The sequence below is a fragment of the Mycena indigotica genome, assembly GCF_014461135.1.
Source record: "Mycena indigotica strain 171206Taipei chromosome Unknown Mind.scaff0005, whole genome shotgun sequence".
In the NCBI taxonomy this organism is placed as follows: domain Eukaryota; kingdom Fungi; phylum Basidiomycota; class Agaricomycetes; order Agaricales; family Mycenaceae; genus Mycena; species Mycena indigotica.
In genome coordinates this window covers 4,025,692-4,044,141 of record NW_023503004.1, presented here as the reverse complement: position 1 = coordinate 4,044,141, position 18,450 = coordinate 4,025,692, and the positions used below count along the sequence as shown (strand labels likewise).

The following is an 18,450-nucleotide window of genomic DNA, read 5'->3' as shown; positions in this document are numbered from 1 at the left end:
GAGAAGACGATGGTTTGTTACATGACGTCGCAGGCTGTGATCCGCTGGCGCTCATTCTCGGAAAACCAGCAGTAAGCTTCGTCATCTTACCTTCTCCACTCCGCACATCTGTCACTACCCGAATTATTAGCACGGTCGCTCAGCCAAAGTGGGCTCTGCTCCACATAGTATATACACTGAATTCCATTCTTTTTCGTCCGTACAGTATTCTTCTTATGCCACTCCCCAAGGAACCCACCGAGTCAAAAACATCCACTAAGAATAAACGTTAAGAGCCGGAATCAGTGGCAGAATGTTGAGACACCAGGCCAACAGCGCGCCACAAATCCAGATCCAGCCGTTTGAATGATTCTTAGTGTGTTAGGCGGCCGTATAGACGAACAGACTATTCGTCGCCGCAATCTACCAAGAACATCAGCATGTTGACAGTGAAGAAAACAGAAACACACCGCAACAGTTGGCTCCTTGGGATGCCAGCTTGCATGGAGTATCTTCTTGTTGAAATCTTGAGGCTCATTATGCATTGCCTCGCGGAGGGTTCGCCCACCAGGACCTTTGCCTAGATTTGAGTATTAACCCTGCGATTTGAGATTGCATGTCACATACCACCGAAACCCTTCTTGGTAGTCTTTAAAACGCTCTTGTCAGCCTGCAAAACGACATCCTTGCCCTCTTCCTCCCCAGCATCCTCCCCATTAACATCATAAACCTTGAAGTAGTTCCCATATGACCCAGTCAGCACCTTCCGCCCGTCTCCTCCCCAGATGCACTCCCACTTGTCGAAAATGCAGTCATTTTCATATAAGTCGCAGAGTTTGCTCTTAAGATGATCGTGGACAGGTATGGTTCTCAATGGTCTTGATTCATTGCGCACATCCCATACTTTGAGGGTGAGGTAGTCGCGGGCAAGAATCCGCATACCGTCGGGCGAGAACTGAGCATCAGAGATGCTGGATATGATCTCCGAAAAGAATGAAGTGGTCGATGGATCTGGTGGGTCTTCATAGCGTTTCGAGTGAGTTCCGCATAACGCAGCTTCACGCATGTCGGCAAGTCGGATGCTGGCCTTGGATGACGAATACATGAAGATGTTGCAGTGGGAAGGGTGGAATGACGCGGTGGTAATAACCTCAGTGAGCTCTTCCATGTTTTGTGGCTTGATATCCACGATATCTTCGCGCTAAGTCAATGTGGAGAATCTTAGAAGAAATAACGACGCACTAAAGCTTTGATCGTGGACATTCAAATTCCACAGATTGACTCTCAAGTCATCGGCCGATATATAAGTCTCCTGGTCTGAGTTGACGGAAATCGAATGAATATGGTAGGCGTGTGCATTTGCGTATATCCTTCTAGGAACAGCCGCAATAATCTTGTCCTGCTCCATAGTCCTCGGTAGGCGCAAGTGCTGCTTCATCGTTGGTGCGGGTAATGGGCGTTGCCCATCGTAGTGATTTGTCACCGCTACTACGCGCAATGTTTTCTCGAAGACCTTCCACAGCTTTATAGTCTTGTCTGCAGGTATTCAGTGCCAGATTCTTTCACAGATGGACACACACACCATTGGTCGATACCAAGAAATGCGCACTATTCCCTCTCCCACACCAACGTATCTTGTTAATCTTCTCCTCGATCTCCAAACTCTTCAGGTAGTCAAATTCGGGCTCGTGTGATTGAAACTCGGTGTAGAACTTGTATTCGCATGCGCGCTTGCCGAGGTTGCGCTCAAAGAGCACCACGCGACCACCCTTATCACCTGTCGCGAGGAAGTCGCCTGTCGAGTCGAACTCGACGGCGGAGATGATATCAGCTGGAGGAACGATTCGTGAGCCGGTTTAAAGGGCGAGCAAATAGAGTGGCACGTACCCTCAGTAATCTCCTCAATTTCTCCCTTGTCTCCGAACGCCTGGGCGAATCGCCAGCCACCAGTGTCGTCCATGGTCATGTCAGTTCTTAGCAGTCCTCGACCTTGCGTCTATGGTCCGAGTCACACGCCTCCGTCGTATTGCGCTAGGTGTCTACCGTCTATGAGATAGGTCGGCCACTGCCAACAAGGTCGCGAGGTAATCCAAAGGGCGTGTGGGGAGATTGGGAGATGGCAGCCAGCAGTCCATCACAAATGTGGCTGATCGGTCTTCGTCATCCGCTGTTCCGTCTTTGACTACAGATTTCGCCAATAATGGGTGGCTTTAGCTCCAAATGCGAGTATCTGTCAGAAATCAGGATGAGTTCAATTTGAGTTCAATTGCATTGCACCAACACCGAAATGACAAGCGGCCAAGTCGTTAGGCAGCTCTCTACTAGTAGGGCCTGGCTCTCCACTTTCCACCTCTTTTTGGCTCAAGCATCACTCTGGCAACGCTGCGCTTTGCCATAGAGGCCAACCTCACTTACCAGGCGTCTACGGTCTACCTGCGTCTACGATGACCAGCAACTGCGCAGTTTTCGTTACTGCTTCATCGTTTTCGTCCCAAGTTCGTTGTCCTAATTGTATTTGTAGCTGACCAACATTATTCGCCAAGGCCCTGAACCGCGCATTTTTGCTCATGCTGGACTTCGATCTCACTCAATACCACACTGACCCGTTGAACCATCATTGGGTACTCATAACTCCAAAGGAGCGCGCCATACTCGATGCTCTAGATGACGAGGAACAGAACTTGAAACACCCTCGAACGACCTTCATTCAGCCGACCAATCTTCCCCTTCCGGTTGAGGCTGGCAAGAGCATGCTGTTGCCATCAGAGAACTTCTTCGCGGGCATGTCCACACAATCCATTCGGGCATTCGTTCACTCTCATCGTGCCTCGTTCCTCGCAAACAAACTCAGCCCCACCATCTGGGTCACCGTTGACCAGGCGGGTCTCGAATCATCAACTGCGCTTGTGGGCAAAGTCTACCAATGCACAGTTTTCGGCGAAGATTTCCATAATGTCCCCTTCGAGGACGACGTTGAAGGCGTCTTCTGTCGCTTGCCGTACGAGGAAATTCATGCTATGATCGCAAATCTCGAGATCGGGAATATGGAATTCGAATCCTTTGTTGACATCGGTGCGGGTATGCAAGATGACGGGAGTTGGAGATGGGCTGCGTTTCCGCCATTAAAAGAGGCCAGCACTGCTGAAACAAGGAGAGGTGAAGAGGAGAATGAGCGCAGGACCTCGCTCATGCAAGAATGGCGAGAGAAAGGATATATATAGCGACACAAGCAGAGACCCAGACCAAGGCTGTTCCCACGCAGACTACATTTCTTTCTATTGTGAAGCTCTGAATCTATGACGAACACGAAGTATAGCCAAGTGCATTCAATTGCTTCAAATTTCGACCTGGACAAGTTCCTGTCGTGCTACTTGAAGACGCTCCATCTTATTGAGTAACTCTTCCCTCATGGCAGCAACATCTGAGCCTTCTTGCGCGAACTCCCGACAGATTCGAACACCGTCAGCCCCGCCAATCCCAAGCCCGTTGTAGAGAATCGGAAGAAGGCCACGCGCTACGCCGCGAACAAGTTCGTGGTCAATAGCCAGTGGGACGATGTCAGTGACCCGTTTGTAGGCAACTGCAAATTATTAAATCGATCGATTGCTAATTGAAAAACGAGTTCATTACCTTGGAAGTATGCGCGAACGTCAGCCATTATATGAAGTGCCGGCTCCATCTCATCGGTCGGCAAGAGCTTAGTGAGGTCAGCAGCCTTGACATCGCGGAGACCCATGGTGGCGAGGTGACTAAGAATTTCGGTTATTTCGCTGGCGTATGATGATTTGCGTCGGTGATTCTGGATTGTAGACGTAAATTCACTGTTGGTCTTCTTTTCGCGAGCAGCACGATAACGAGTCAGATATTTCTCCTTGTAATCAGACAAGTAGTGGTTGTTCAGGGTAAGGGGACCGGGCTCTTCCAACGCGACCAGTTTGCTGATTAAAGCTTGGGTCGCTGCTGTGCATCGTTGGAGCCGTTCTTGTACAAGAATCCTATCAGTGGTCAACCAATGTCCGTTGCCGAGAGGATGGAAAGCAGACTTCATGCGTTGCTCCAATCCTCCTTGTCCATAACCCAAGAAATGCTTCGTGACCAGAGCCTTCAGATGTTCGGAGAGTGTGGCATGGACAGCAACACACAAAGTCTGGGCCGGATCTTCCCAACGAGTAGTAAACTCTTGAATGAACGACAGTTGGACTGAGAATGGGGAATTTCCAGGCAGTTCTCTAGCGCGAGCACTACCATTTCATGTCAGTCAAATCGCTCATATCCGAAAGTCGATGTGTTAGACACATACTCTTCGGCACACTTGTGAACTTCATCAACATAGATCGTTCTTCCAAACGTTGTAGTCGGCCCAATGCTGATTGCGTCTTCCTGATCGCCGTAGAGCGACTCTCGTGGAGTGATGTTGTCCGTGCTCTCCAAAGGTGAAAAGTCAGGTGCGGTATTAAATATCGAGTGCCTAAACTCTTGTTGTGCCGGTCGAATACTCTGAATTAATCCGTCAGCCTTGGGGACCCCTTCGACAATGCGGTTCAGCTCCTCAACAAAGACCGCGAGCATCCCAGCAACCTCGCCAACGGCATCGCTCGAGGGCTGTTTCGGCAGTTTTTGCAAGGCACTCTGGGTCTTTTGAACGGATCGCTCCAACTCGATTTGGATTTCGGGAAGACTAGAAAAGATTCAATAAACAGCGAAATCAGGCATCAATAAAGAACAAACCGTTTTGAAATCAAATCCGAGAGAATCAAGCTGAGCTTGTCGATGAGATTGGTCGTGCGAAGGTACTTCTGGTGCAATGCCGACAAATCACACCAAGGGGCTTTAAGCGAAAAGAAATCATTCTCCGCGGCCCGCGCCTCTGCCCAGGTAATGCCCTGTTTTAGCTCCTGCGAGCTTGGCTGCTTGACGCAAAACCAGTGGTGCTCCAATGCTTCGAGTTCGTTGCGAATCAGGGGAAGCCAGTTTTCTTCTTCGCCGTTGGGAATACGGTCCGGTTTCGTAAGGACGCCTGAATGGAGGGTAAGTCCGATGCATCGTAATCAGAAAGGAGGACCATACCGACAGTACGCTTGCCTTCGGGGTCATACTGCTTTGCGAGATGATGAGCACCTTGATTTTCGAAATCGGCTAGGCAAGCAAGGTGAACAACTGTACCCGAAGGCGACAATATACATTACTTTCACATGCGACCGTCAAAAGGACTACGCAGCTGGGTTTCGAAATATAAGAGGTCACCAAAGCTTTGACCATTTCGATGTCACGCTCGTTGCCATCCCGGCCAACACTCGCGATGAGCCCTACAAGTACAAAGAGTGTGATCAGTGATTTTCAGAATTGAAGACAAGACAGACACACCAGGCAAGTCGACGAAAGACAGATCCGCCATCTCGGGACCACTAATCTGAAGCGAGATATAGTTGTTGGAGAATGAAAGTTCATTCATGTCATCCTCATTGTCGTCGCCCAAGAAAGACTTGGAAGAAGTACTAGGATTAAGGATAGCGCGTTGGGCACGACGAATGCGGTCCTCAACCTCGGACTTGTCTGCGACTGGATCACCAAAGCGCTCAGTACGAGCCTGGCCGAGAGGTTGTCCATTTTTGTCGGTGATGTATCGCAGCTCTACAATGCATTTCCATGGAGAGGTAGAGCGAGAGAGGCGGCACTCGGTGGGGCAGCTAGAGCACGTAACTAAGCACCACGCAACCTAAGACAGTCGCAAACGCACCGAGTACAAGTTCCGGCTGCGCGAGGCAGCGTAATACCAGAAATCGACTCGATGAGCGAAGATTTCCCTGCGCTTTGGTTGCCGATCACAGCGATTTGAGGGAGGTCAATGTCGACTTGAACGCTGCGGCTTGGTCAATAGAGAGGAAACATGATAGTCAACCAACACGGACCCAGTGTTGTGCAAACGGTTTACCATGTCCAGCATCTGGCGACGCCCATGCGCCATGGAAGGGTCGGATAAGCCCACGCCCATTGCTAAAGGTTCTGGAGTCGGATTCACAGTTTCGAACGAGTCGGCGCTCATGGCAACAAAGCTTCGATGGTGGCTGTTTTCCGAGCCAGGGTCCTCTTTATATCCTGCGACCAGCGTCTATATCTGCTCTTTGTTGCGTATTTGACCGTTGGGGATCAAATCTGACGTCTAATTGAAGGGAATTCTGTCGATGCAAATTCAAAAGCACTCACTGTAACCGGCGCTGGGGCTCTCAACCCGTCTTCAGTTCAGTTAAGTAGCTGAGACAATGCGAGCACCAAGAACGCTCAGTCTTTAAGAAAGTCGAGCGCTTGTTGGAGCATGATGAGTTCTGGTCAAGTTGGAAGCAGCAGTGAAACTTTAAAAGCGAATTTTGCCTTCCGAGTTCAGCGTGCGGTGGCGCAGGCGATTCCCAATCAGCAGCAGGTGGTGAGTTGATTACGGCGAAGAACAAGGTTGTTTGTTTTACGGTGTTCTGCGTGGACTTTGCACAACAGGAGCGAAGTTTGAGCGAAGTGAAAGATATGCCGATTGTCCACGTGATCCATTATCAACCGAATCGAGACTCCCAAAGCCAGCTGTTTTCAATTTTTGTGCGATTAATACACTATCTAATTAATAAGTAATATCTAGCATCTTCTCTATGCCAACGCGCTTCTTATAACCCCTCCAAATAGAAAACAACAGTGATCATGAAAGGTCGTCAATATTCATGACTCGGAGACCTTCGTCTTTTGGAAAGTCGGTCTACTTGATGCGCATTTCCCTCAGCTTCCGCGCAACATCATTCATGCTCTCCATCCCCCGTCCAGATCCATCTTCCGTTATCCACTCTCCAGACCAGCCCTTCTCTGTTCGATGGGTTCCTCGGCCGTCAAAGCCCAGACCTGGTGGTGGCGGGAGGGGGGTATTCGACGGAATGGACGAAGTAGGCGAGAATGATGACGAAGGCGAGGGCAATATCGGGCTCTCTTTGGTCATAATAGGCACGCCTCGACGAGTTGATGGCGCGCGAGATACAGGAGTGTAAGGAGCACTACTATCGAAAGGAAACGGTGCATTGCTGGGAAGGGGTGGTGGCAGTTCTGCGCCAGACGACGAGGGGACGCGAGAAGGATTAAAACCACCCAGCGAGCCAGCCGATCCTGAACGTGATCGGCCAAGTCCTGGTCCCTGTGACCGTATGCTAGCCGAACGACGAGGTTGACTCTGAGATGGTGAACGAACTGGGGATGCAGAGGATGGTGACATCGATACTCTGCTTGTCGGTACGGGTGTTGGAGGAATGCTGACTCGTGGGTTAGGCGGCAGGCCTGAACGGCGATAAAGTTGTCCATTGGAGTTGGAACGAGAGAGCGAGCTCGGATTGGCGGGTGAAGAGACCGAAGGGGTTCGTGCTGGTGGTGGAGATGCATTCGAATATGCAATGGGTTCAGGTTGTGTACTCGAGTGAATTGGAGCATTCGATAAAGTTCGAAGAGAGGACGCTGATTGTTATGTCAAAGCCCGTCAAGGTCAACAAAACATGTTTGGAAACATACCAACAACCCAATCTGCGCCAGAAAGTGTAGAATACACGCTCGCAATATCACCTTCTGCACCCTGTCTCGCCATAGCCTCGTCTATTCGCCGTCTTTGACTCGCATGACGGAGCACAGTCGTCCTCCTGGTGGGCATGACAGCATTGGTAGCGGACTGCGCCAAAAGGGACTGCCGACGAGACCGTCGCTTTGCATTTGAGGTTGTTGGAAATACTAGCTCTTGAGGAACACGCTCGCCCAAAGTACGCGTAACCTTTGCCAGTTTACGAGTACGCGCGCGACGAATTGCGGCGGCGGCGGTCATAGAGGATGCGCTTGACACGGAGCCAGAGGAGCGTTTGGACTCGTGGCCTGGTGTAAAAGGGATGGAAAAAGAGAATGTGGTTGACATGGAGGCGGCTGACATGAGGGGTGATTCAATGGAATCGTTTGGTGCATGGCTGCGATAGCTCCCTGAGGATGGTGGTAGACGGACGGCCAGCACGGGACGCGAATACGCTGCGGGGCCACCCTCTTCTTCGAGATTTTCGAGGGAAGAGCGGCGAGGGGTAGGTGTGTAGATGTACGCGGCTCTGGCCCGTCGCGTTTCAGTGGTGGATTGTAGTTGAGAAGGAGCGGAAAGCAAAGAGGAACGAGGGGACGAATCAACAAAAAAGGGTGTCTCGCCAAGCACGGCCTCCATCTTTCGAGTCGACCGTATCAACCTTGTCCGCTGCTCAGATTTGAGAGCGTGTGTCGTTTTTGGCACTGGAAGTTGTTGTGAGTTCATTGTGGCCAGCACCGAAAAAGAAAGAGGGAAAGAGGAACGTTGTTGCCGCGATGATAGAGACAATATACTTTCAGAAACCCGTCGCCAAGGTATGCACACGTTCCCGTCATCCTGCTGAAGCGCGAAGCCGTGCTGTTGTCGTTGCGATGTCAAGAAGCGAGGGCGACCGAGAACGTGATATTAGGTAATGGATCCCCACATGTGATCCGCTGACCGTCGGAAGCAACTTATGTCAATGGGAACTTTGGGAAGTTATAAAGGCGATATAAAGGTACTTTTGGAGGAGTTGACACAGTTCTTGAGCTCAAAAGCGCGCTCGTCAGCTCTCCAGTTCTAGTTCCCCAGCTCAAATCCTGGCGCCGGCTGCTTCCTGCCGACTGCCGACGCTTCTTGCAAGTTTCCCGGAAGCGCGCAGGCTTCTCCGCCTTCGTTTTTGACAGCCGTCGCTTGTGAACGTGAGAGCGCCCACACCTAAAAACGCGCAGGAGATTTTTATCCTTAACATCGCTGTCGCTGAATGGTCATTTTTGGGTCGTTTCCATCCTGGAAGGTCGACGCGACTGTGGAATATACAAGAGTAGCGCTTGGTAGCTTTCTCGTTGGTCAACTTGGTATGCTTGATGCCTCACGAGTCTTGGCGACGGGCAATCGGATAGAGCCGAATCCCGTCGTCGCCCATCCGCCGATCGGTCCGATGAGTAGGTCTATGTTTTGTTGGGATTCTGACCTTGAGCATCTTGCTGTCTCTGTGCAGGATAGCAGAAGGATAGCGAAACAGATAGTATGCAAGTATTGCAAGTGCGAAAGCTCATAAAACGAAATGCTACTTATGCGTGTGGATGCGGAATGCTGATATATATGTATGCCATGGAAATGTGCGAAAAAGAAAACCAACGACGCAACCCGTCAAGCCCCAACGGAGACCTGACCAACCCATGGTAAAGACGACGACGACCGTCCGGAAGGAGACGGCGAGGATGAAATCAGAGGTTTGTCCTGGGGGTCTGGACTTGAAGCACCGACCAACTCGTCTCCCATCTCAGATTCGCCCTCATCAGTATCGACCCACTGCGAGTCTCCATCGCCATCACCATCATCCCCCAAGACATCGCCTGCAAGGCCATGATGTAAATGCGACATCCCGATTCCCCAGCGCGCAGTCGGAGACCGTGGTGAGCTTGACTGTTCCCCTGCAGATGCCGGGAAAGGAGACATCGAGGAAAAGATGTCTTTTTCGTCACTATCCGCTCGATTTGCCGTTTCGTCGCCATCCAAATCCGATACCACCCTTGCAGCTCCCACTTCAGGTGGTAGTGGCGCTTGTGCACTTGCTGCCGGCGGTGACCTCAGTTCGTGTAAATGCGCCGTCCTGGCCCACTTTCTGGCACTTCTCGGTCCAGCATGGGAGTCTTGGGATATAGAATGAGTCATTGGGAATGATCCAGCGGAATGTGATTGGGTTTGGAGAGAGGGATGGGGTCCGTAATAGCCATGAATATGTGTCGGGGTTCCGGGTCTAGATACCCGTCGATGAGATGACCTTGCAACGTTGTTTGGAGCAGTCCTTGTACTCGGTCTCCTGCCAGAACTTGACGCGACACCGCCCTCGAGAACAAGTGTGCTATTTCCTGCACTACGAGTTCTTTGCCGGGAGACAACAGGCAGTAAATTGAGGCGTGCGGGTTTGTGTTTGCTCGAAGTTGGTATAGGTGTGTCCGTATCGTCACGATTTGGAAGTGCGATAGAGGTAGATGGATTTAATATTGACGGATGAGCGGGAAGAGGTGTCGGCGCAGCGATAGCCAGTGGTTTGGCTTCGCTCTCTAGTCGAGGGAATTCCACGCTCGCTTTCTTATCGAGACCTAACAAGACACGTTATCAGTGGCGAAAAGAAGTAAAATCGTCATGCTCACGTTGTTCTGTTTCTTCTCTTTTGATACCTCTCACAAAACTCGGACTCCGCTCCCTCTTCAGCCTCCCAACCCAGTCCCAGTCATCCTCACTATTTCGCCGACTCCGACTACCGCTTCCGAAACTTCTTAAACTCAAATGTCTCTTACCCCAAGCTCGCAATGAAGCTGAGGCGGAGTGTTGCATATTTGCATTGGAAACAATGCTCGTTGAAGGAGATCCGCGGGTGAGGGTCAAAAACACGAGGATGGCGAGCAGAAGGAGCAGCTGGGCAATACCGAGGCGCTTTTCAAGAACGATCTCAAATTAAAAGTGAGTGCAAATGAATAGCAACCGAAAAGAATATCACCTCCTCACTTAGGTAGTCCACTCGCTTGATTAGTGCCAGTTGTTCTGCATCTACTCTTTTCCGTTGACGATCCCATTTCTGTGCTTGAGCACGAGCCTAATCATGATAATCAGTCTCTGCAGTGGACATGAACGAGGGTTGACTGACAACAGCCTCCGCCCGTCCTATATCTTCCCCAACTCTCCTTAGAAGCTCTCGAACGGCTGCTGTATGCTCTTCGACATATCGCGCATAGACACGATGCTCCTCCATATATTGCGAAAATAATGTGTGATTTGCTTCCAGAGCCGACAGCCGGTTCATGATGGTGCGATAAATGGAGTTGGAGTTGGAGTTCGGTGGGGGAGGAGCAGCATTGGCGGCTGTGTTTGATATCGAAGAAAGAGACGGGGTCGGAATTGAGGAAATTTCAGATGACTCAAAGCTGGATGGTTCGGAGTTGGTGGAGGTATGCTTTATAACGGAAGTCAAAGAGGCTCCCGAAATAGCAATAACAGAAGGTGTGGAGCTGTAGGACATGATTTTGCTCTTGGTGGTCCCTTCATCTGTCGAGGATGGTGCGATGGGCTTCGCAGATTCTGTGAGAGTGGGAGCGGTTCCCAATTCTGAGTTGCTTTGTCGAGATACTTGGGATGAAGCGGACGAGAGAGTCTCAAGAATGAGAGCACTCCTCGATTCCGCGCTCGAATCCGACCTCCGCATAGCTTGCTGACCCTTTTCATTTGATTCTGAAGGCAGGAGTTTTGCGATGGCAATTGTGTTCGGGTGTGTCGGCCCGTCCTGTTTAGACCCAAGACTTTCGCGTGCACTGACATATTCAGAATACGATGGCGGTATTCGAATCTCTGGTGCCGGAGCAGGTTCTGGCTCATTAACCTCGACCGGTGTAGATGCTGCTGAGCTGGCGCTAGAAGCCGATACTGCACGCAACCGAGCCCGACTTTCTTCCTGCCAAACATCCCACTTATATTCCTCCAAATGGGTCAGGCCATATACCCGCAGTAACGAGACTGGACAGTAATATTCGTTCCCGTAGTGGGAGCGGAAATCGATTCGAATAAAGCGATAAAAGTCTCTGAGGGTCGTGGGGGGATGGAAGGACTGAACAACTCGTATGTTCTTCGCCAAGTAAGTTCCAGCAAACGTCCAGCCTTCTGGATCGGTCGTATATGTTTTGGCGACGCTGACGGTGAACTCCTTGAACACGCCACTGAAGAACTCGAAGTTGGCGAGCTGGACTGTGTCGATCCGGATGTCGTCGCAGAGCTCGACGACAACAAACTGTGTTTCCTTCTCTCGGCATGGGCTAAGCATGTATTTGTCGCGTTTGTGCGAAAGGATGGAGAGTGCTGACTTGGCGGCTTTGTGGGAGATATGGACGCGAGCAGAGCAGTCGAGGGCGGCGTAATTAAAGCGGTCGGTGATGGGGACGCGAAAATGGGGGGATGGTGTGTACTCATCAGCGACCAACGGCGAAACAACTGCTTTAGAGTTGGCGTTGTCAGCGGGTGTCAAGCTCGGAACCTCTCCAGCCCCGTCTCCAGCCCTTTCCGAGTTAATGCCCCCCTGCCCGTTACCACCTGTCCCGTCCTGCAGCGTTGTCACCCCACTCTCAACATCTCCGGCAGCGATTCGTTTCTCTTTCCACTCCTCGAAAGACAATAAGAGGTCCTCTTGGTGGTCATTTGAAGGCGGGGGGACGAGACAACATATTGGTGGTTCCGGTTGCTTGACAACGCGAGCAGCGATCGCTCTGAATGGGTCGTTTGTCGTTGTCGAGGCTGCCGCAACTAGAATCCACGAGGGACAGAGAAAGAGGGTGGCGAGGATGAAGCAGACCATCCTGCCGAACACCAGCATGGGTGCCTGACGATGAGTGCCACGTATTCGCAGGTGGCGAAAATCCGTGTCGGTGACGGAAAGAACAAACAGAGGTCAATAAATGACCGCCGGATTCCATATTTGGGAATTTTTGCTCTAACTTGCCAGGCTCATTAGTTCAGGCAGCGAAAAGAAGTACACGTAGAACAAGCGACTTGAAATCCTAGCATTTTTTCTGCAATGAGTACACTACTACTAATAACACTGGTAATAAGGATTCAGAGTAACACACAATCAAAAGATAGAAGGGTATGGGGAGAAAGTTGAACCACAAATGGATTTCAAGGACCCAGTTGATCATTCATGTCTGGAGGTGCAACACCAATGCGCAAAAGGACTTTTGGCTCTATCCTCTCCGCCTTGGTTTGGAGAGGTTCCTCGTATATATCCCGCAATGGGTGAGCGATACAGAAAACCTCCAATTCAAATTTGAATTTCCTCGACGCTCTAGCATATAGAAGCTGCACCAAGGAATCGTCCTCGAAGTGTAACAGCGTAAGCAGACTGAGGCGTCGGAGCTGAGGAGTAATATGCATTGATTGCGTAAATCGAGCCAGTAGGCTATCGGTGACCTGTTGACCGATTCCTACTGCGTAGGGGTGTACATCGCCAATTGTAATCGTCTCTAGAAGTGGCAAGAGGCCCAACACTTCGAATAGAGCGTCTTCAGCAATGGGAACACAGATCTGCAACCGCAACAGTGAGCGACGGAAGCCTGACCGTCTAGCTAGCGCTGCAAATGATTGTGTGGATGAAGGACGCCACATGATGGGGAAGAAGAAGCTGCTCGGGGCGTTGACCGTTAGCAGTATGAGCTCTTGCAGTTGCGGAAGCGTAAATGAGTCGAAAAATACGTCGAGGATAGGATTAACCGACGCGATGTCGAGGTTGAACATGGAAAACCAAAGGGACAAGGAAGCAATTCTCGACTCGATGGGTGTATTGAGTAATGTCGGCGTGTGATCTTGAGCGACAAGATATAAGTTGGTATGGCATCCATCGCACAACTCTCCTAGCGGAAGCAAAGGGATCGATGAGCAGGAAAAGTCTTCGTCCGTCCATCGCAACAGCTTCAACTGTCGCCAGGGAATGCAAGGACGACACTTGCTAACCCCATGGAAGTCGAATGAATGTAGTCGTGGTGCGATAGCGAATGCGTCAAATGGAGGATTGACATCGTCTACAGAGGAGTAGTAGATTCCAAGAGTCTCCAACTGGTCGAGTTTGCCTTTGGCCCCCGAGAGAAAACAACTTGAATTGGAAGCGACTTGGAGCTGAACTTCTCTCCAACGCTGGGAATATGCGGAGAACCAACGCAAGAGTCGGACTGCAAAATCCGAGTTTTCGCTGTCTGCTGAGAGACACAGGGTCAAGGGATGGGAGCCTGAGTAAGTGAGTGAGCGCTTGACAAGCTTGAATAAACGCTCTGGGTCAACACGATCTGAGTCCAGACTCTTCTTTGCCATATCCCACAATTCGGAGCAGACGTCGATATGCGACCAGATACTGGGTGTGTGCATAATGATGTCGCGCCAACGATGGCAAACCTACTGAGGGTCATCCGAACCCTGACAAAACAGCATTGAGATTCAATACGCACAGAAGCGAGCCCCAAAAAGCTCCTCTTTCGCCAGACAATGCTGTTCATCTTGCGGGGTCTTGCGCGTCCGAATGTCTCCAGAGTTGCCATTGACCGTTTCCGAAACGATATGAACCAATAGCTCGGAGGGTAGGGTGTCAATTGGTGGGGGGCTCTTCGAGTTGGCAGCTACCAGTTTTGCTGCATTTCCGGCGCCAGGCAGTCTTGACCACGATTCCATCATGATGACAGAGCGGAGAGGAAAAGAAAACAGGCTTGAGCATCCGATCATGCCGGGATAAAAATGGATTGCGGGAGTCGGGACATCTCCAGCACAAGTGGCGGTGCGATTAGACGAAAGGATTTACATAACCCTGCTAGAACAACATTTCGGGGATCCGTTAACACTCGAAGCCGCTCATTGTTCTAGTTCGGTATATCCCACTTTCTTCGATCTCACGAGACTGCCACCTGGACACTCTCTAGGAAGCAACCAAGTTGGGTTGGGGCTGTCAAAAGGAATAGTCACATCGTAGTCACAGGATGACTGATCAGACGCAATTTATCAAACTTGGACAGTCCTCCCGAGGATGGGGCAGCCAGCCTCCAAAGAAGCCCGCACTGAGCGGGCACGGTCAGACGCTATTGACCGGACGATTCAGGAAGACTCGAAGCGCTTCAAGAAGGAATGCAAGATTCTGCTCCTGGGCTCCGGAGAGTCGGGCAAGTCAACAATTGTAAAGCAGGTGTGTCTCCTTGAAAGCATGATAATGCTTCAGGGCTAACGAATCATTCACAGATGAAGATTATCCACCAGAGAGGCTACGACACACAAGAAAGAGCGGTTTACCGGCCAACGATATACAAGAATGTACTGGACAGTGCGGCGACGTTGGCACGAGTTGTAAGAAGGGTCGGGGTGGAGCGCATAGCGACGGAGGGAGAGGAGGTCAGACGGCTTGTGGGGGTGCTACTCAGTGCATTCCCAACGGTTACAATGGGTCCCGTTGGATTGGAGGGCGAAACGGACATCGAGGGGTCAACAACAAGTGGGAGTTTGACCGGTACCCTTGGGACTCTGGACAGCAGCGGTGTTGAGGTTGGTCTCGACCCAGTGCCATTCACCAGAGACGGAGGGTATCTGGGTGGAATGCCGCTTGGCCGAATACCAACAACCGACTCCCCACACGCAGCCGATGTGCTGGCCCAAACACACGCGGTGCTTACGCCAGCGCTTGCTGACGCAATATGGCATATTTCTCGACTGCCTGTCGTCGAAAAAATGGTCGATGACCATCCGGCTGACTTTTATCTCATGGACAGCGCGAGCTAGTGAGTACATCCCCCCCTTTTTTTCCAAACAAGTCTGACTTGACCAAAGCTTCTTCAATTCCATCCATCGAATAGCGGCGCCAACATACATACCGAACGAGGAAGACGTTCTTCGTGCGCGAGCAAAGAGTACGGCAATCATTGAAACGCGATTCTTTATGGGTGACCTATCGTTCGTCGTCGGAAATTCCTTGCATAGTGGTCCTGACATGATGCTGCGTAGGATTCATATGTTTGATGTCGGCGGTCAACGGTCCGAACGCAAGAAATGGATTCATTGCTTCGAGAGCGTAACCAGCATCATCTTCTGCACTGCTCTCAGTGAGTACGACCAGGTTCTGGAGGAGGAAAAGCGAGTAGTATGTGATATTTTGCAACCTTGACACGCGGTAATGGTTTCCAGAATCGCATGCGAGAGTCACTCTATCTTTTCGAGTCCATAATCAACTCGCGTTGGTTCCTTCGCACAAGCGTCATCTTGTTTCTGAACAAGATCGACGTCTTCAAGCGCAAACTCCCCAAGGTTTGGCTATCCGCCTCAATATCGTCTCTTCATATTCAAGCTAGCCACAGATTCCTTTGGGGCGATACTTCCCCGAATATGCGGGAGGAAATGACTTGCAAAAAGCCGCGAAGTACATCCTATGGAAGTTCATGCAAGAGAACCGCGCCAAGTTGACCGTTTACCCTCAGTGGGTGCTTCTTGCATGTTCTACATCACAAGACTGACTGTCTCGTCTAGCGTTACCCAGGCCACAAATACGAAGAACATTCGGCTCGTATTTGCTGCTGTGAAAGAAACAATATTGCAGAATGCCTTGAAAGATTCCGGGATATTATAACCCAAGCTGCCAGCCCGTGCTGCTGGCAGATGCGGGAGTGATTTATGGGGAGGGCACAATAGTGCGAGTCGTTCGGACCTGGGGAGCAGTCCGAAAGTAACTCGCCACAAGCTCGTTGTCAGACGCCAGCTTGTTTGGCCGCTATGGCGCTCCGCGAGGGGGCATGCCGATATATCCGGCAGGATGCATGGGTTAATCTTGGGAGCGTGGCAGAGAAGGTACTTGCCTTTTTTGTGTTCTGGGCTCCAGCTTCTATCCTAGTTATATACTCTCTGTATTTTGTTGTATTTGTACCTGTGCTATTGCTAATCTCATTCGATTTACAACCAAGCTCGAGGAGTGCGTGTGCAAAAAATACACATCGACATCACGTGATCTGATATTCCTCTGATGCTTGTCAATTCACCTTCTTCCAAGTACTTGCTCCGTCCAAGGCGAGAAGCGGACTGGTACTTGCTTCAGCGGTCATTCAGAACCCGGAATCGCTCCGACCAATGCTAACATGGCTGACTCATGGCTCACACAGAGGAATGTAGACCTCCAGCACGAAGTGAACCAGATGTCAAAGCTTCGTTCAACAGAGTTTGCCGGAGACTAGTACTCTTCATCGTTCAAGACACACAAGTAACCCTCTGACTAAAGTTGACAATACTTATAGTCTCACGACACTTATGGCGAGCTTGCACAACCTCCATCCAAACTGCAACGAAAATAACAAGCTAAGCGGGTCGTGGCTGCTTCAAGTTGGATTCGGAGTCAGCACGAATAAATCATTCTCGCGCCCGCAGCGCACCGGGCAGGCCGCTGCTTTGTTGCTATTTTTCAAGCTGACGTTCAAAGCAAACGACAATGCGTCCCAGCGCTTTGAACTAGGGCAATAAGCAACGGTATAAAACCGCGACATGCGACATGCCACTATCCCAAACCGCCGATTCCCGAAACAAAGCCCAACCCGCAATGAGCACCAACCTCGAATTTAGCACCATCCTTCCCCTGTCGCCAACCATTCCATTCGCAGACTACGATTTCTGCGACTACACTAGAATTTTTTGCCAACACTTATCCACTATGCCACCGGCTCCGCCGCCAACTCGTGCTTCTTCTCCACCAGCCTCGCCAGCGCCAACGAGCCCGCTCCCACCTACCCCTGGACCATCCAGCACAAACACTCCCACGGCACCTGGATTGGTCGATGCCCAGCTTTCAGGCCCACAAAATCTGTCTTCTTCTACTTCCACCGCGGAAGACGAGGAACAATGGTCCGTACTCGGTCTAGAAGACGTTCCGATGGAGAAGTACAACCTCATTTCCTACAACAACATCGACGATTCTTCTGCCCTGGCCGAGAGCTTTTCTGACCTCCTGGCAATGCGCCCCATTGCTATGGTCAAAGGGGTTAACTCCCCAATCACAGCGCTTGACTACGACCTCGACCTTAGCCTCTCTCTCGCCGCAGACATGGATGTGTACCTGCAAGAGCTGGTTGGCAGTCATGTGGACTGCAGCTCTTCAGGGTGGCTGTATCATAGGTCCTGTGCAATTTCAGACTCTCGAAAGGGGGAGTCAGATGAGGACGAGTTAGCTGGGGTGCTTGGTCTGTACCATGACATCAAGTCAACACCCCAATCTTCTCTTTACCCTGACGTCGAGACTACTTAGCGGTTGTCAGCCTACAATGTCGTACTTGTCCGCATGGCGTTTGAGCGGTTGCTTGTAACTATGTTCTCGTTATGGAACAGATATCCACTCAACTTGCGCTGAGGAGTTATTGTGTGAATTCGTGAATTTTCTCCGGTTCAGTTTCGCAGGTCGCCCTAGGTCAAGACATCTGTGTCAGCGGGCGGGCGCGATGATCGCGTGTCCAAGACCCCGTTCATGATCGTCGTTATGAAACAGGCAACCCGGTGTCTTGCCCAGACGGCCCCCGATCGACACCCACGTGAACGGAAATCGGGACTGTGGCAGATTATCAGGTTGAACTTATGTCATCTGGGCCAGCACACCATCAGTCAAACTTCCGTGGTTTCGGAACAGTTGCACTTTTGGCAGGTCGCACTCAAGGTTGCCATTTTATGAATTGGATTTGCATCGTATGGTGTCTGCTATCGCATGGGCGTCTACTACATCACACAGGCGTCAACTACATGGTGGATGCCTGTCGGCGCTCTACAGAACGTATTCAGAAGGATAAGAGTATGAGTAAGATATTTCTGAGTCGCTAGCGCCTCCGGGGGTTGTCGCACCCATAGCCGATATCGGCCGTATTAGTTGAGGG

The 18,450-nt window shown here is 50.9% G+C and overlaps 7 protein-coding genes across 7 annotated transcripts; 2 read left to right on the top strand and 5 right to left on the bottom strand.

Moving 5' to 3' along the window:
- Positions 1-360: 360 nt before the first annotated feature.
- MIND_00633600 (Protein phosphatase PP2A regulatory subunit B) lies at positions 361-1,945 on the bottom strand (the record flags this gene model as incomplete). Its single annotated transcript, XM_037363075.1, has 6 exons — positions 361-402; positions 450-559; positions 607-1,173; positions 1,222-1,515; positions 1,562-1,810; positions 1,867-1,945. The coding sequence occupies 6 exons, from the start codon at positions 1,943-1,945 to the stop codon at positions 361-363; spliced, it is 1,341 nt and encodes a 446-aa protein (XP_037220996.1).
- A 1,369-nt stretch (positions 1,946-3,314) lies between these two features.
- Positions 3,315-6,022, bottom strand: MIND_00633500 (uncharacterized protein; the record flags this gene model as incomplete). The annotated part of the gene is made up of 9 exons (XM_037363074.1): positions 3,315-3,559; positions 3,610-4,220; positions 4,280-4,657; positions 4,708-4,996; positions 5,047-5,115; positions 5,166-5,285; positions 5,344-5,666; positions 5,717-5,839; positions 5,889-6,022. 9 exons carry the CDS (start codon positions 6,020-6,022, stop codon positions 3,315-3,317), a joined length of 2,292 nt encoding a protein of 763 aa, XP_037220995.1.
- A 696-nt stretch (positions 6,023-6,718) lies between these two features.
- MIND_00633400 (uncharacterized protein) lies at positions 6,719-8,281 on the bottom strand (the record flags this gene model as incomplete). The annotated part of the gene is made up of 2 exons (XM_037363073.1): positions 6,719-7,458; positions 7,513-8,281. The coding sequence occupies 2 exons, from the start codon at positions 8,279-8,281 to the stop codon at positions 6,719-6,721; spliced, it is 1,509 nt and encodes a 502-aa protein (XP_037220994.1).
- Positions 8,282-9,187: 906 nt separating this feature from the next.
- On the bottom strand, positions 9,188-12,458 carry MIND_00633300 (SUN domain-containing protein; the record flags this gene model as incomplete). Its single annotated transcript, XM_037363072.1, has 4 exons — positions 10,689-12,458; positions 10,542-10,637; positions 10,195-10,492; positions 9,188-10,143 (listed from the first exon to the last, which is right to left on the bottom strand). Exons 1-4 carry the CDS (start codon positions 12,399-12,401, stop codon positions 9,188-9,190), a joined length of 3,063 nt encoding a protein of 1,020 aa, XP_037220993.1. The 5' UTR covers positions 12,402-12,458.
- Positions 12,459-12,703: 245 nt separating this feature from the next.
- MIND_00633200 (F-box domain-containing protein) lies at positions 12,704-14,245 on the bottom strand (the record flags this gene model as incomplete). Its single annotated transcript, XM_037363071.1, has 3 exons — positions 12,704-13,806; positions 13,859-13,972; positions 14,023-14,245. 3 exons carry the CDS (start codon positions 14,243-14,245, stop codon positions 12,704-12,706), a joined length of 1,440 nt encoding a protein of 479 aa, XP_037220992.1.
- A 346-nt stretch (positions 14,246-14,591) lies between these two features.
- MIND_00633100 (Heterotrimeric G-protein alpha subunit) lies at positions 14,592-16,175 on the top strand (the record flags this gene model as incomplete). Its single annotated transcript, XM_037363070.1, has 7 exons — positions 14,592-14,747; positions 14,801-15,333; positions 15,383-15,505; positions 15,557-15,692; positions 15,737-15,856; positions 15,907-16,025; positions 16,076-16,175. 7 exons carry the CDS (start codon positions 14,592-14,594, stop codon positions 16,173-16,175), a joined length of 1,287 nt encoding a protein of 428 aa, XP_037220991.1.
- A 909-nt stretch (positions 16,176-17,084) lies between these two features.
- MIND_00633000 (uncharacterized protein) lies at positions 17,085-17,834 on the top strand (the record flags this gene model as incomplete). The annotated part of the gene is made up of 1 exon (XM_037363069.1): positions 17,085-17,834. The coding sequence occupies one exon, from the start codon at positions 17,085-17,087 to the stop codon at positions 17,832-17,834; it is 750 nt and encodes a 249-aa protein (XP_037220990.1).
- Positions 17,835-18,450: the final 616 nt, after the last annotated feature.